Source organism: Canis lupus, chromosome 24 (assembly GCF_011100685.1).
Source record: "Canis lupus familiaris isolate Mischka breed German Shepherd chromosome 24, alternate assembly UU_Cfam_GSD_1.0, whole genome shotgun sequence".
Taxonomy (NCBI): Eukaryota; Metazoa; Chordata; class Mammalia; order Carnivora; family Canidae; genus Canis; species Canis lupus.
In genome coordinates this window covers 13,092,243-13,109,602 of record NC_049245.1, presented here as the reverse complement: position 1 = coordinate 13,109,602, position 17,360 = coordinate 13,092,243, and the positions used below count along the sequence as shown (strand labels likewise).

At 43.2% G+C, this 17,360-nt stretch overlaps 1 protein-coding gene across 3 annotated transcripts in view; it reads right to left on the bottom strand.

Annotated features, from left to right (window-relative positions):
• The window catches only part of PAK5 (p21 (RAC1) activated kinase 5), a 280,231-nt gene that overhangs the window by 24,332 nt on the left and 238,539 nt on the right, over positions 1-17,360 (bottom strand). For all 3 annotated transcript variants that reach the window (XM_038571627.1, XM_038571628.1, XM_038571629.1), the window contains one exon: positions 1,491-1,982. In XM_038571627.1, coding sequence (XP_038427555.1) covers positions 1,491-1,982 — 492 coding nt within the window. The remainder of the gene's footprint in view (positions 1-1,490; positions 1,983-17,360) is intronic.

The window sequence follows — 17,360 nt, the reverse complement described above, 5'->3', positions numbered from 1 at the left end:
CTGCCCTGCGGCTGCTTCTGGTAACATTTTCAGACTTAGTGTTAATTAATAAATCACTAAGTAATCTACATTATATTGTGTTTTGGTCTTGTGATTTGGAATTAAGTTCCAGAAGTCAGTATCATGGAAGTGACAAGCTGAAGCCCACTCACCTGGTGAGTGGGCTCTCTACAAGATGTGGAACATAGGGAAAAAATGAACTCCCCTGAGGGCTGGAGATGTATGTGGCTTCATATGAGCCTCCATTGAAGAAGGATCCAAAGTCACACCTGATTGCATTTTTATAATGTCTGTCAGGAGATGTGAGTGGTACATCCTTTGCTAGAGACTGACATATTATCTAACATTGGAATCCTGATTTGCTATCTTTAAGACCTAAACTTTCCATCTGCAAAAATCCATCTCTCTTCCCTAAACTCTCATAAAATCAATAGATTAATATTACTCCAAAATGTTTTATGTTCCTAGACATAGGTGCTCATGTTTTCCCCCTTATGTGCATTTTAGAGGTCTCAAGTAATAAGTGTAAAAGGCAAATAAGGAAGTAGAAAAACATTGCAACAAACACATAGAAAAAGGTTAATTCCTTAACATATCAAGAGCTCTCATTTATCAATAAGACAAATGCTACCGTCCTAATTGGAAACTGTGCAAAGGACATATGGTTTAATGAAGAAGTAAAAATGGCCTATAAACATGAAAGTAAGTTTACCCTCACTGGTAATAATAGTGTTAATTAAAGCAGGAAGATTTGTTCATGTCTATCAGATTAACAGAGATAACATGACAGTATCCAGTGCTAGTGAGGATGATACAGGTCTATCAGTGAGGGTCTTTACTGTTACAAACTTTCTGGAAGCCAGTATTACATATTACTTTTTCTAAAGAGAAAAAAATATAGAAGGAAACTCCTGAAATATTAATGTAGGCTATTTTTCGGTTGTGAGATTTTGGGATATTTTCTCTATCTTCCATATTTTCCACAGGAAGAATTCATTATTCCTATAGTTAGAAAATGTATCTTAAAGTTCCTAAAGAGTGATAATCCATTGGTAAACCAACTTCTGTTTATTGAGATTAAAAATAATGGCTACAGAGGGTATACATGGTATCACAACCATGTAACAAAATGTATATATACCCATGTAGATAGTGTAGCATAAGGCTCTGGAATCTGCTAGAATTCAAATCCCAGCTCTGCCATCAACCTGGTGTATGACCCTGGGCTTGATAATGTCTGTCTCACAGGTTTGTTGTGTGAATCAAGCCAGATCAGAGCTTAGCACAGTGGTTGATTTGTATGAAGTACTTTATAAAAGTAGCAGCTGTACACATACAGACCAAGTCCAGAAGGAAGGATTATGGGAACATTATTTTTGTATTTCTATTGTCAGTGCTTTCTGATGTTCTGAGCTGTACATGTAATATTTTTGAAATAGGGAAATACATGTTACTTGGGAGAGAAAGAGTGATCCGAACACACCATCTACCTCATTAAAAAGCAGTTCTCGTCTCTGTTGCTTTCGGAGGTCCATCTTCTTCACTGCGACTTGTTTCCCTGTGTGTTTCTCAGTTGCAATGCATACAATGCCGGTTGACCCTTCTCCGATTTTGATAAAGTTGTCCAAGTATTCCCTGGGGTCTCCTGGGCTGACCACCAACTGCAAAGCAGCCCGAAACTGTTCATGGGACACCCTGGAGGGCTGCTGGTCTGAAGAGGATCCCCAGCTGGGTGGGGGGTAGGTGCTGGATGAGATACTCAGAGAGCTCAGGTAAGAAGCTGTAGAGATGTACTGTGAACTGGTCTGCAGGGAGGGGTGGTGGTACAGGGTGGCTTTGTGGTACCCAGATGGGTACTGGTGGCTGCTTGAGGAATAGCCCGCTTTGCTTTGACTTTGAGGTAGTTTGGCGGGGCCCCTGGGGTAGGTGTCAGACCCTGACAGCGGAGGGCTGAGGACCATCTGTGCTCGATCATAATCCACCTGGGAAGACAGACACAGATGGAGAAATATCACATGCTAGATCTGAATGCTGCAGTCAGCGAGCCAATTGAATCAACCTATAGCTGGCCTGAATGAAGAGGACCATACACAACATAGTTGTGGGTGATGCTTACCTTGTGAGGTCCCAGATGGCTCCTGCTTCCATCCTTTACCTACCCTACAACCTCCCTATTTAGTCTATTTCTTCCCTTTTCTTTACTCAAATCCCCAGAAGCAGACGATGAGACCTGAATTTAAATGCAACTGGTGGGAGGTGATCCCAGGAGTTATGAGGTGAGACAAGGAAGGGGAACATCAATAAAGGGCAAGTCATAGAGTATGATGGTTAATTTTATGTGTTAACTTGGCTAGGCTATGGTATCTGGTTGTTTGGTCAACAATATTCTGGGAAGGTATTTTTTAAAGATGTGCTTAACATTTAAATCAGTAGATTTTGAGCAAAGCAGATTGCTCTCCATGAAGTGGGTGGGCTGCATCTAATCAGATGAAGGCTTTACATGAAAAGACTGATGTCATCCATAGAGAGACTCTCTCTGTGTACACAAACACACCCCCTACTGGTCATCTTTTTGGTAAGCCCCAATATGCCACAGCAAGTTACCAATGAAGCAATTGTAATCTAATCCCACCAGCTAACTCTGTACCCTGGGAGACTATATTAAGCATATACCTTGAAGTTGTCCCATCTGAGGGGCCAAAAGATGGAGTATTTATGCACCAGATCCCTTCAAAACACTGTTTAACATCTGCTTCCATGAATATTAATTTCCTGGCACTCCTGATTTGCCTTATCCTGGGCTGACTAGCCTCCAGCAGATAGAGAAACCTTTTAGACCAGAATTTCTCAGCATTGGCACCACTGATTTTGGGGGCTAGATAATTCTCTGATGTGGCCAACTGTCCTGTGTGTTGCAGGATGTTTAGCAGCATCACTAGATTCTACCTACTAGATGCCAGTAGCAGCCACTTTGCCAGTTATGACCAAAAATGTTTCTTGAGATGTTGCTAAATATTCCCAGAATATGGGCAAAATTGCTCTTGGCTGAAAACTACTGCTTTAGACAAAGGAAAGCAGTGATGGCAGACAGAAACAATACGTGATGAAGGGATATGGTTGGGGCACCAATTATACCCACTGCTCCTAGGAAAGGGCCTTCTCCTACTCATGTGAAACACAGGGAGAGTTTTAATTAAAAAGTGCCTTATGCCAAAAAAAAAAAAATCTGCCTTATCCAAGGTGTACTTGGTGTATAGGCTCTGTTTTCCTTTGCAGGAATAAAAGATCCCATTTGTCATTAAAGGATGTTAGTCTTCAGTGAGAAATTTCAGGGGCAGAATGCCTTTCCCCATGCTTGTGAATTCATATACTAGAAGGGGGATATGTATTATCCACACGCATAACCTAGCAGATACATGTAAAAGGGAAAATACGGCTCTGCTAAGCAGCTTTTCAGTATGGACCATAAGGTAAACACATGCAATGTTCTCACCAAATAAGCAGAAATATAATTGAGAGTTGTCAAATTTTGCAGGAGTGTGTGTGTGAAAGGGAATTTGATCATCCCTCAAAAGGATTCCAGCAAAGAACATTCTACTTTAGTTTTGAAGACTAGATTCAGGGAACTCAGTGGAGAATAGGGACAGCAGAAAGAGCAGGGATGGGGGAAGTCAGCGGGAGTTTTGTACAACACTAGGTGTACATTCCAGCAATCACTCCCTGGGAGGAATCAGGGAGGACCTCTGACTAGCTCTGGAACAACTGAGGTCAGGTATGGTAAATATACCACATCATAACGTCTTCACCTCCTTGCCCAGGACAGAATACATTAATCAATCACTGCACCCTTGTGTGATATCCTGATGATGACACAGTGCTGGGTACACCGAAAGTGCTCAAAAAAGATTTTTTATTGGACTTTAGGCTCCTTCTTAACACAGCACCCTGGGAAGTCTCTACACTCTACTGGGATGTACATGAAATGACATGTACATGCCCCCATACCCCATCTAAGGATCTAGATCTACTCTAGTATGGTGGGTACTGACCACATGTAGCTACTTAATTGAAATCAATAAAAAATTAAATTAACTCAATTCCTTTGTCATAGAAGTCCCATTTTAAGTATCCAATAGCCATCACATTGGACAGCATAGATATACAACATCTCCATCATTGCAGAAAGTTCTGTTGGGTGAAGGAAATCCATTGCTCCCATGTAGTATACTCATGAATTTGTTTTGTCCACAAGTTAATTTTTGAGCCACTATTATGTGATAGGCACCTTTTCAGGTGCCATGGGAAGGTCCAGCAATAATATAAATGGACGGTATTTCTGCCCTTCTGGGGTTTACATTCTAGAGAGGGAGACACACAATAAACAAGAAAACCAATAAATGTACAGTATGCAGTCCAGTAGTAACAGAGATATGAAGGAAAATAGAGCAAAGGGTTTAAGATTAATGAGATGCCATCTTGGATGTGGTCGTCAAGGAAGTTCTCTTTTTTTAAAAAAGATTTTTATGTATTTATTCATAGAGACACACATAGAGAGGCAGACACACAGGCAGAGGGAGGAACAGTCTCCTCACAGGGAGCCCAATGCGGGACTCCATCCTCGGACCCCAGGATCACTTCTTGAGCCAAAGGCAGACGCTCAACCACTGAGCCACCCAAGCGTCCCAAGGAAGGTCTCTCTATGGGGGTGCCATTTGAGCAGAAATCTGGCTGACATGAGGGAAGAGGCCTAACATCTATGCGGGGAGGGGTAGTCTGGGCAGAGGGCACAGCACACATAGGATTCTAGGCAAATAGAGGCTTTAAGAATAGAAGAGAGGCTCCTCTGGCATGGAGGGGTGTTGGTTTGGAAAGATGGTCAGAAAAGTAGTCAGAGGGATGATCATGTAGGTCATGGCAAGGACACTGGCAGTCACTCTGAGTGAAATGGGAACCCCTGGAGTTTGCTGAGGAGAGAAGAGAGATATGAGCTTGATGTTGATCTCTGGGAGCTAGAGAAGAGACCTTTGTGGCACAGGTGGAAACAGGGATGCCAGTTAGCTTATTGTGGTCAATGTAAGTTGAGATTAGAATGGGTGCTATAGTTGGGATGACAAATGCTGGGATCCAGGGTAGCTTCTGAAGATAGAGCTAACATGATTTGCTGATGGACTGGATTAAAATGTGAAAGAAAAGAGCCAAAGATTCTGACTTGAGCAACAAGCCATTTAATGATATAAGGAGCAGAGGGGCAGGGGTAGGCTTGTGAAGTGTGGTAATCAGCCTCTATCCAAGATGCCTGAGGATCCTTGTATAGTCCCCTCTTACACTGTGCCAGGCTCATCTGTGTGATGGAAAGAATACAAGAGAAGTGAAAGCAAGTGCCTTCTGAGACTAAAAAAGATATTGTGGCTCCACTGTCTTTTCTTCTGGATCACTTGCTCTGGCCTTCTCCTGCTGTCATGTCATGAGGACGCTCAAGAATTCTATAGAGAAATTCAAGTGCAAAACCTCCTGCCAAGAGTCAGAAACTGAGGCCTTCCATCAACAGCTATGTGAACCATCCTAGAAATAATCATCTGGCCCCAGTCAAGCCTTCAGATGACTAGCCCTGGCTGACATCTTGACTGCAACCTCACGAGAGTCTCAAGGCCAGAATCATCCAGCTAATTTAGTCACAGAAAATTGAGCCACAGAAATTATGTGAGATAATAAATGTTTATCATTGTATTAAGTTGTTAAGTTTTGTGATAGTTTGTTACACAGAATAGGTAACTATCATGTGAAGGAAACCAAGAATTCTGGCATGGCCATGTTAAGTTTGGGAGAACTATTAGGCATCCAAGCAGAAACATTGCTGAGGTGACTTAGATATGTTTTGAGTACAGGGAAGAGCTGAAGCTCATGACATGCACCTGAGAGCCATTGGTGAGAGTAATTTCATTCGTTGGTATTAAAAGCCATGATGTTGCATGTGTAAGAGAATGTCCAAGGACCCTAACATTCAGAGACCAGAAATAGCAGAAGGATGTTGCATAAAGGAGCAGAGAAGTGACCAGGGATGTTGGAAAGAAAGTAAGGGACTAGAGGTTCCTGAAGCCAAGGGAGAAAAGCATTTCAAGAAGGAAGGAGTAATAGCTCATATCAGATGCCATAGAGAAGTGAAGTAGGATGGGGCATATTGCTCATTGAACATGGCAACATGGTGACCATCTAGAAGGCGGCAGGTGTTCCAAGCTCCTGCCCTATCACACAGCATGAACAAATGTCTATTCCACAAGTCTGGCAGCAAGAGCTGCCACAGAGTGGCACTGCTAGCATGGCACCATTCTCACTTCTTCTGCACTGTTCATTGGCTCCCAGATGACAGTTTTGGCCTGTGCACATCCAGAAGGGTAGCCCTTCCTAGTCTTGAGAACACCATCATCTACTCAGGTGAGTCCACCATTCAGACAGCCCTGCGCCAACCAGCAGGAACCAGGTACTGTGAAGCCAGGGCTCTGTCCTGGTTGTACAGTAAGAGAACATATGCTTCTAAGGGACATACTTAGGGTTCAATTCAGATTCTGATGGCTTTGTCAAATCACAAAGCCTCTCTGAGCCTCAGTTTCCTTGTCTGTAAAATGGTAATCATAAATACCTTTCTTGCAGGGCTTTTATGAGGCTAAACGGTGGCAACTTAGAGCAACCTAGTGTCTAAGAAAATAAGCTCTTGGTTCAAAGACCTTATCTGCCATTTATCAGTTGTGTGACATTGGGCAAGTTATTTAAACACCTATGCTTTGGTTTTTCTCTCCTGTAAAATGAGGGCTCTAACAATAATAACTACTTTTTTTAGGTCACTATGAGCTCTAAAGGACTGAATACACATCAAAAGATTGCATAGTGACTGACCAATACATTCTAGATGCTGGTATCATTATAGAAAGTCCTTAGCAGAGTGAGAATGCAATAGAAAATAAATAGTAAAATATTAAGAAAAAAAAAGCCCAACCAGCTAGCATTTGTTGAAGATCATGTACTGGCAGCATATGTATTCCTAAACACTAACCTTTTAAACAATCAGAAAAGATGCTTTTAATTATAATATATCAAGCACTGCATTATATTTGAAATGCTGTATTGAAGTCACTGATTTTTTTGCTAAGCCCCTAGATTTTTGCTACACACAGGGAACACTGGTGTGTTTATGTGATGTGGGGAGAGGGGATGAAATGTCAGTGTAAATTAAACAACTGGGTTCTTCCCTTAAATTAAGTTTGAGATTAGCCAGGTCCAGGCTAATTACAAGGCTGGAATGTGAAGGAAGTGGGGTCTATGCCTTTTATTTTTCAAAGTATGTCCTGGGAACTATCACATGGCATCATCCCCCGGTGTCTTCTGTGGAGGATTTGTTCCTATACTTTAAGCAAAATTGAATTCCTTCCCCACAAGCTTGTATAACTGATCTCTGAAGATATATTAAAAATAAAAAAGCTGTATCCAGTAGGAATCACAAACTCTGCTTCACGCTGCATCAGGCCACTTTTCTTCTTTATCGACTGTCAGCAGCATTATCAGAGTCTCCTCTCCACAGCTAACGGGTGGCATAAAGAAAGGGAGGCTTGCCTGCACGAATGGGACCATTTCCAGTCAGAGAGGGGAGGCTGAGTTGTTCACAGGGAGCCAAACGTCTTTGAAATCGGGTCTTCGAGACAAAATCATGCTATTGTTTTTCGTGGCCGCCAGTAAGAGGCACAGACTCAAAAAACGTGATGGATGAGGAGCAGCTACTCTCACAAGAGACAATTTTGGGACCATACTTGAGGTGCACTCTTGGAAGGGGAACTGACTGCCCCCAGTGAGAGAACACATGGTCCGCCCTCTGGGCTTCCGTCCGCTCAAGGAGATGGCGGCAGACAGACAAATAGCAGACTTTGGGAAGGAGAAGTGCATGAGTGACCCTGTTCAGGGGCACTATGTTACTGACCTACAGCCCTCAGTTGGGTCTTAACAACCCAACTGTGGGTTCCATTATGGCACTGCTAGCCTACATATTTGTGGCAGCCTCCTTCTTTTTCTGAGAGTCAAGAAGGGGGCAATTTATTGTTGATAAAATGGAGTTTCAGGGAGGTGGAACTGCCCCCTACCAGCAATCCAAGGCAAATGGCCACGTACCCCCAAGTGAACTGTACAACCTTGTTCTTCTGTTCAGGTCAGTCATTCATTCTCAGGAGGGTGTCTAGATGTCCCAGGTCCAAGGCACACTGGCACCACAGGCCCGCTTTCTTACCTGCCTTGGCATTTCTACCATCAGTTGTCACCTCCCCAGTCTGTATAATCAAGGCTAGGGCACTCACTCCTCAAGAAAATGCAGGAGTATGTCAGTGGGAGCCAATGTAGGGCCCTGACATTAACCAACTACTCTGTTAGGAGTCTATCTTTGTAGGAATAATATATACGAATGTTAATGATATTTGACATTTGATGAGTTCTTTCCATTTGCTAGGGACTGTTCTAAGCACTTTATATTTGTGAATGCATTTGAATCTCAAGTTCCATGAGACAGGGCTCATGACTATTCCATTTTACAGATAAGGAGACGGAGGCACAGAGAGTTAAAATAGCTCATGCAGAGCTCCCAGAGCTATCAAGAAGCAGAGTTGGGATTAAATCCAGATAATGTCACTTTAGAACTTGGCCCTTTGATATGTCTTAGAGTATACTTCAATGATAAGAAGGTAGACATGGTCAGGAAAGAGGTGGGCACAGTAAGGAAAGACAACTACAGAGCAAAAGCCTGGTTAGGGTGTTTCTCTGGGGGCTCAGATGTCAATGTCTGGGCAACTGGAAGCAGGATACAAGAAATGCAAGAAATGCTAGAAAGTGATGAATAATAATGCCTGGCTGGAGAGGGGGGAGGTGAAGGAAAATTAAGTCGTTTTGTTTGAACAGTTTTGTTTGAATTGCTTTAGAGAAATCAGCTCAAAATACACAACAAAGAAAAAACCATCATGGCAAAATGAGCTGATCATCTATGTAAAGAATTCATCGCTTTCATTTTTGCATTGGCCAGACCAGAACTTTGTGTTCAGATACAATAATGTCCTTTCTTCCACAGAGAAGAAAGCAAGCCCAAGCTTTCTTCTCTAACAAGGCCTCCTGGCCCCTAAACTGTTATAATTATTTCACTGTTCTACTCTAAGTCATCTTTCCAATATCCTATATTTGGAAGTGGGTGAAAAAATCTGATGAATTTGTTCATGTATATTGTTTTGCACAGACACACACGTTCGCTCATTAAGCAAGACTTTCAAAGGAGTAAAGCTTGACCTGTGTGATCTTTTTTACAACCTGACTTACAAACTATTCTAGAAAAAAAAAAAAAAAAGGATTACCTTCAGAGTATAGCATCTTGAGAGAGGTGTAGGGGTTAATCATTTAGCGAAACCACAAAGCAGTGGAATTGGGCCAGTAAGAGGTACAAGTATTTAATGAGCACATCCAATGTCCCTCTCACCACACAAAAGATCTATGAATGTAGTTTACCTTTGAAGACCTTATTGCAAGGGCATGACACAGGACAGGACCGGGAGGGAGCAAGGGTAGGAAAGCCACTGTGCAAGAAGGAAAATGATGAAACATCATTTCTGGTGAAAACCTTTTGGCTTTCTTCCCGCCCCTCCCAAGAGAATGGTCCTGGGATTTTGTGAAAGAGTTAACTTCACAGAAATGAGATCATAAACTACATATTTTTAAGGGGATTTCCATATGGCAAAATGTGAAAAGAGAAGACTAGACCATTTTTGCAAATTATCACTCAGCCTGCATAGTGGCAGTTCTACGAGCCCACTAATTGTCATTGAAAAATCAAATACATTCTGAAAAAGAAGTCTCTCTACAGGAGTATTTAAAAATACTGAAAGAACATCTAAAGCAGTCTTGGTTTCCTCCTCCTTTGAAATGGTTGATAACATACATTCATAGGAGGGTTTCCATTTTAGTTGCCCTTTAATATACCATACAAATGAATTCTTAAAGGAATGTGCTTTTCAGGTCTCAATTCAAACCAAAAAATCAGTGCACAAAACAAACAAAAGACTATATTATATGGGAAAAAAATAATCCCGGGCTAACAACTCAGCTGGACTACCCTTCCACAATGGGTACAATGTCTCCAAGGATGGGGTCAGACACAGGCCTGCGATGTATCAAAATTATAAATAATTATAGCAATGAATTCATTTAATCAATCAATTTCACCAGTGGTACGCTGGGGTGCACAGGCATAAAACTGCACACAGCTATCAATTGCTCCGATTACAGCTGGCTGCCAGCCAGAATTCCCCTGATCCATGTTCGTTAAATGCACATTAATCTGAATTTGGCAGTGTAATCAAGGACCTAACTGAACTGTGAAATTGAATTCTGCAGTAGAACATCATTTGACCATTTTATGCCAAGGCTGGAAAAAAAAAAAAGGTTTGGTGGGGGGAGGGTGGGAGAAAGGGGAGGAAAAAAAAAACCCTGCCGCAGCATCTATTTGTCACCGTGGTCCTCTGTACTGGTGACAGGGAGGCTGCGGCTAGACCGTGGTGGACTAGGTGTGCGTGTGTGCGTGTGCGCGCCCAAAGAACGGGGACCACAGAACGCTCTGTGAAAGATGGAGAGTCTCCCCTTTACTTCCCACAGAGCTACAAGGGATGGGGGGCGGCTGGTTGCAGTGAGCCAGCGTGATGCTCCAATATACCTTTTCGGAGTACAATAAAGCAGAGACTGCTCATCTGGAAAAAAAAAAAAAAAAGGCCAGATTGGGTGTTGTTCGTTGTACATAAATCAAATGTGGGATAAAAGTGAATCACAGGCCTCTATTATCTGAGCATGGAAAGGACATCTTAAATTGTCCTTACTTGACTCAAAGGGAAATGTAAGAGGACCAGCCTCGGCTTTGGGGAAGGAAAATGAGCACCTATGAGAATTCCAGAGAGAATAACTCACTTTCTCTGCAGGGACATTGCAATTAGGAGAAAGGGTTTCATTAAATCCCGTGACTTGAACATGTATTTACTCTCCTGTGTCCCTCTGGCTGGGTTTTGCCATGGCAATTCTCCCTGCCACGGGCAGGGGCAGGAATGCCACCGATGGGGGCTGTTCCCCACCTCCCCTCAGGTGGGGATAGGTTACTGCATCCTAATAAAATCGTAGCCGCTGCTCCTGCTTGAGGCAAGGCTTCCACAAATGCCCAGTCACGGTCAGTTTCCTCCAAATTACTTATTTTCATTTACAAAATGGAGTGGCCCTATTTCGCAGATGACACAGGGACACAGCGCACAACATGAGCTGCTGTTCAATTTTGGTAAGAGAGGCAGCAAGCACACGCTCTCACTGCCAAGGAACAGGGGTCATGAGCAGGCCCTCCTGGGACCTAAAGAATCAAGGTGTCTGCGTAAGGTTCTAATGCAGGGGACTTAGGAGGTAGGTTAAGTTCTGGATATTCAGACACTCGCTGGATTTGTAAACTGTATGTAGCAGAGAGCCATTCACCTTCTTTAGTGTTTTGCAAGGAAATCTCCCAAACCGTGACACTGGATTCCTAGTTAGGCACGTAGGAACTTATACCTTATGCGGTGAAATTGGATGAGTTGTGTGTTTGTTTGCCTTATAAAATATACAGCAAACGGACACAGAGAGTTTGGACAAGAGGCTTATCACCCGTACAAGTAGGCAAAGCCAGGTTAAAGAAATGAATAAGTCTGCGCTCAATCAGCAGGCTCAAGCATACAGGTACTTTATAGGCTCTCCTTCCCCCTCTGGAATTGTTGCTCCAAACTCAAAGAACACATCTTCTGTTCAAGAGCAGATCACTCTGACCTGAGATCTGCCACCACCTGCATCTGCAGGGGTGGGGAGGAGAGGGGTGTCTGTACCTCTGGGGATTGGATCCCTGCTGCAGAATATAGTTCAGGTATGTCAGAGCCTCCAAGACAGTGGGGACAGATATTGCCAGGTCAGACTAATTTCATTTTAATTTGGTAATGGAAAACTCACTCATAATGACTAAAACACAGTTTACTTTGAACCACAGGAATATTCATGGGAAGATTTATCCATTCATATGCAAAGGACACGTGAAGTCTCCATCTGAAGGATGGACATTGGAGATGTTCTGAATCACCTCTTTGGATGTTTCATGAACCTTAATGAACATCCTATAATCCTATAAGAGTCTATATGAAAAAAAAAATCAAAATAATATCTACCATTATATTACATGATTAGCACCTCTTCCCCTCTCCCTCCCGCAGACCTATGATTTTTGTTGCAGCTTGTAAGATTTCACAAGCATTGTCATTTTGTTACCCATCAGGGCTTGGGGATCTCTGAAAGTGTTCAGCTGGGATTCTCAGTAGATAAGGAGCTGCAGTTTTGCTCCTGGACCTTGGCTGAATCTAGGTGGGCAAGTGCCATAAAGAACAGTGAGTCATTCAGATATTGGTGCAGGAAGACTGAGCACACTGTCTCGATTGCTTTTTCCTTCTAGGGAAAGCAAGTGACGGCTAAGCAATGAAAAACCATTGCACTGAAAATCCCAGGCAAAAGATCTGGGGAATCATGCCAGTTTCTCTTACACCCTCTCTCTTCACTCAGAACCCTTTAATATGTCATCTGTTTGGGCTACACACCGGTCACTTTGCTGCCTGGTGCAGAGGAGATGGTGAAGGTAATGTGGAGGGGTTGGTTGGCAAGAACCATCATAACTACAGATGCAGAGTCATGGACGATGCTTTTTGCTTGAATACTGTTACTTCACATCTGGCCTCTACGGGAAGTCTGAGACTTTCATGTCCATTCTAGAGGGTAGAGCAAGCAGTAGCATGGCAGGACTGGGGTCCTCAGGTTAGCTCAGTCACTCAGGCGTTGCCGGGCCTTGAGGATGTCCCACGGATAATCTAGCCTTCTGTGACCTGCATCTCTGAGGTGAGGACAGCCGTACATTAGGCTGCACAGAATGGCCATGAGGGCAAAGTCACATGGAGCTTGTCCCCATATTTTGAATTTATGTAAAAGATTATCCAGAGAAGATGTTTCTATGGCTGGCGTTAGCAGATATGGTGACATGGTCTCCAACCAGAAATATTCCAGGCAACAGGGGCTAATATTGAGTGCCTGCCCTGTGAGAACTCCTTTGTTTACTCATCTTTTTTAATCCATAGAATACGGTCAAAGTAGGTTATGGAAACATTCTACTTTATAAAGGAAGGAACTGGGATCCCTGGGTGGCGTAGCGGTTTGGCGCCTGCCTTTGGCCCAGGGCGCGATCCTGGAGACCCGGGATCGAATCCCACATCGGGCTCCCGGTGCATGGAGCCTGCTTCTCCCTCTGCCTGTGTCTCTGCCTCTCTCTCTCTCTCTGTGACTATCATAAATTAAAAAAAAAAAGGAAGGAACTGAGGCACAGATAAGATCATATAGCCAGTGAGGGCACAAATCTAGGTAGCTGGAGTCTAGGGAGCTGGAGTCTAGAACTTGTGCTCTTAAATGTCTCTGTCATGGGTAAGAAGATCTGGATGGTCACTCGTAAAACAGAATATGATGATCATTCAAAGCAGAGTGAGGGTGTATGAGAGTCTCAGGGATCTTTAGTCTTTAATGCCTCCCTTTGGACTGTGATCCCCGCTTTTTATCCACAAATCATAGTCTGTTGAGGTTAAGGAGCTTCTCAGAGGATTCAACCCTACTGAGAACAAAGAGAATAAACTACATTCCCTGTGTAACCCAAAACCCTCTGTGACTAATCACCTATTTCTCACCAGAAAGTTAGGGCTGCCTGCAGTGTGCATATCTGGGCCCCAAGGCCTCACATCCATCTTTCTGTTCTGTGGCTTTCTTCTGTGAAAAATAGGAATGATCCGGAATATATAGATTTTGGAGTAAGATGGACCTAATTTTGGATCCTGACTCAACTGTTTGCTTCATATCCTTGGGATGTCTGTAAGGAGTTAGCCTCTGAATCTTGGCTTTCTCACTGTAAAAGGGAGATGATCTTGAAGTCTTCCAGAATTCCCATGAGGGCTAAATCGGGTAATGCTTGCACACTGCCTGCAACATAGCAACCCTTTGATTCACATCACAGCTGTCTCCTGTCCACATGCTACACATACAGATTAATGTGTAGACTATGTGTATTCATAATTAGGCTCCTGTTAATTACTAACTTATTTAACCCTCACACAACATGATTATCCCTATTTTATATATAGAGAAGCAGAGTCAAGCAATTGACTCACCCAGTTATAAGTGGTAATGTCAGGACTCAAACCCAGGCAGTTTACCTCTAGGTCCTACACCATTGAATGCCCAAAACTATTGACAAATAGTTAGCTATGGAACAGTGGTTCTCAACTGGAGCTGATTTTGCTCCCTGCTGCCCCATAGGTCATTTGATGGTATCTGGAAATATCTTGGATGTTACAGTAAGGGATGCTATTGGCACTTAGTGGTAGAAGCCAGGGATGCAGCTAACCATCCTCAGTGCACAGGACGTCCCCCCCGTGATAGAGTACTATCAGGCCCAGAATGTCCACAGCATCAAGGCTAAAAACCCTGCTATTGAGTGTGACAGGAACCATGCTACCCATGGGAACTTCATGGCTCTATGTAGTTAAAGGAGCTTGTAAGAAGGCAAGTTGAAGGCTTGGTGCCTGCAGAAGCTATTCCTGGGCCACTGGGGCTGTCTCCAACGTCTGGCAAAGGGGTTGAGCCCAGAGAGCTGGACCCCAGCCCGGCTATGAGCTCAGCTGACTCACCTGGTTATTACTGAGCCCTTCAGAGCCCCAGGTTCCTCATATGTACAAAACAGGCAAGAATTCCTTCCTTACAGGACTGTGATGCTCAAAGAGGCAACCCATGAGTCTGGCACACAGCGAGTGCTTAGTGAACTGTGTGATGACACAGGAAGCCAGAGCAAGGGATGGATTGCTGGGTCAGCACCCACATACACAAGCTGGCAGCTGCTTGTTCCCTGGAGAGCACAGGAAGGTGCAAAACTAGGTGCATGGTGACACTATTTCTAGGCAGTTTCCCTCCTTGTAAAGCAGACCTGTCTGCAGGGGAGGGTGGAAAGCATTCTCTCCACATCAGGCTGTTTTTATAGTTGTGTGTTGTGAATGGATTTTGTTTGGCTTTATTTTTCCCTCAAGGTTTTATCTGCCCAGCCCCAGCCGAAAACATTTAAAAGTAGGGAGACAGACTCCATACCTATAGATTTATAACATCCCTGATTCCTGTCATGCCAACATGAAAATTAGGTAAGTAGATAACACTGGAGGAGTTTTTTCTGTGGACTAACAGTATTTTTTCTCCTTCAAGCCAAAATATAAACCCGGTGTCTGTCTCCTTGTATCTCTCACATACATACATCTCTCCTTCTCATTTTTGTTCTGCCTGGAGACACACACAAATTTCATGCTTTTCTCTTATTATTGAGATGTGAACATTACCCACCAGCCTCTAGGACTTTCCATGAGGCAAAGACAAATTATCTGAGTCATGATCTTTATTTCTTCCCTTGGCAGGAAATCCAAATGTGATTGGAGGATATTTTAGAGTACAGTTCTTTTATTATTATTATTATATTATTATTATTATTATCATATTTTTTTATTTTTAAGATTTTATTTATTTATTCATGAGACACACACAGAGAGAGAGAGAGAGAGAGAGAGAGAGAGAGGGGCAGAGACACAGGCAGAGGGAGAAGCAGGCTCCATGCAGGGAGCCTGACATGGGACTCGATCCCAGGTCTCCAGGATCATGCCCTGGGCTGAAGGCGGCGCTATACTATGAGCTATCGGGGCTGCCCTAGAATACAGTTCTAAAGGCACAGGCACCTAAATCTTTTTAGAGAGATGTTATATTTTTAATCAAGTAAACGTTTTAATTACTAACATGCCTCCCACCTCCTACTCTCCTAGAAAACCTGCTTGTGAACTTCTCACGGGTCTCCTATGAAATGGAATAGCAGCTTGCTCCTCTGGAGGCCTTTATTTTAAGGGCTGAAAAACTTCCTGGTACAAGTTCCCAAGGGCAGGAGTGCCTGGGTGGCTCAGCTAGTTAAGTGTCTGCCTTTGGCTTAGGTTGTGTTCTCAGGGTCCGGGGATGGAGCCCCATATGACAGGGAGTCTGCTTCTCTCTCTCCTTCTGCCTCCCATTCCCACCATCCTGCTCATGCTCTCTCTCTTTCTGTTTCAAATAAATAATAAAATCTTAAAAAAAAAATTCCCAAGGGCAAATATGTTGTTATATTTTTTTTGAGCCACAATAGATTTCTGCATTGTTTCTGGGCTTAACAAAACCAGATTTCAGAGCAGGTCCGCTTTGCCTTATATTTGGAAGTCTGTAGGAAGAGGGATTTAGGGAGGAATGAAGCTAGAATGAATGGAATGAATTATCCCCTCTCTCCATCCTCTTCCTAGTCCTCTCTTTAGCCTAGAGTAGCCTCTCATGGGTTTTACTGGCAAATACAGTTGAACTCCATAAGTAACATATGCCCACATAAAGGGAAAAATATGGGACTAGGAGAAATATCAGACTGGATTTTATCCTTGTTTTACAACCAACAAACTATGAAACCTTAAGTGCGCCATGTGACTTTCTGGACCTTAGTTTCTCCTTCCATGAAATGAGTGGGCAGGGGTTCCTGGGGAGTTATATTAAATCCTCAAATGCCTCTAGGGATTAGGCTAATGGGCAGAATGAATGAAGTGGCCTGGGCAGGGCCTATCCCCTCTAATGGGGCAGCCTTTGTCTCCAGCCAATTCCATTTCCAATGCTGTGTGAAAATGTGGGCCTAGGGTTATCAGATCATCCCTTTTTTTTAAGATTTTATTTTTATTTATTCATGACAGACAGACAGAGAGGCAGAGACACAGGTAGGGAGAAGGCTTCATGCAGGGATCCTGACGTGGGACTCGATCCCGGGTCTCCAGGATCACACCCTGGCTGAAGGCAGCGCCAAACTGCTGGGCCACCAGGGCTGCCCAGATCATCCCATTTTTTTAAAGAGAATCCTAAAACCCAGAAGTTGAAGATTTTAAGTGAAATATTTTGATTTTTCAGAAGTTGAAAATGACTACTTGGTGGACTCAACGGGTCGAGAAGCCAAGTATGGCTCCAGGGCTGCAACATTATTGCCTCTGGACGGAACTTTGTGATCTTGACCTAAAGAGCTTCTGACCATAAGTGTTCAAATATATCACATATAAAATATCATATATGACCCTAAATAGCCAAAGCAATCCTGATAAAGAAGAACAAAGATTCCTAATTTCAAACTATATTACAAAGCTATAGTGGTCAACATATAGTATGGTACTGGAAAAAAA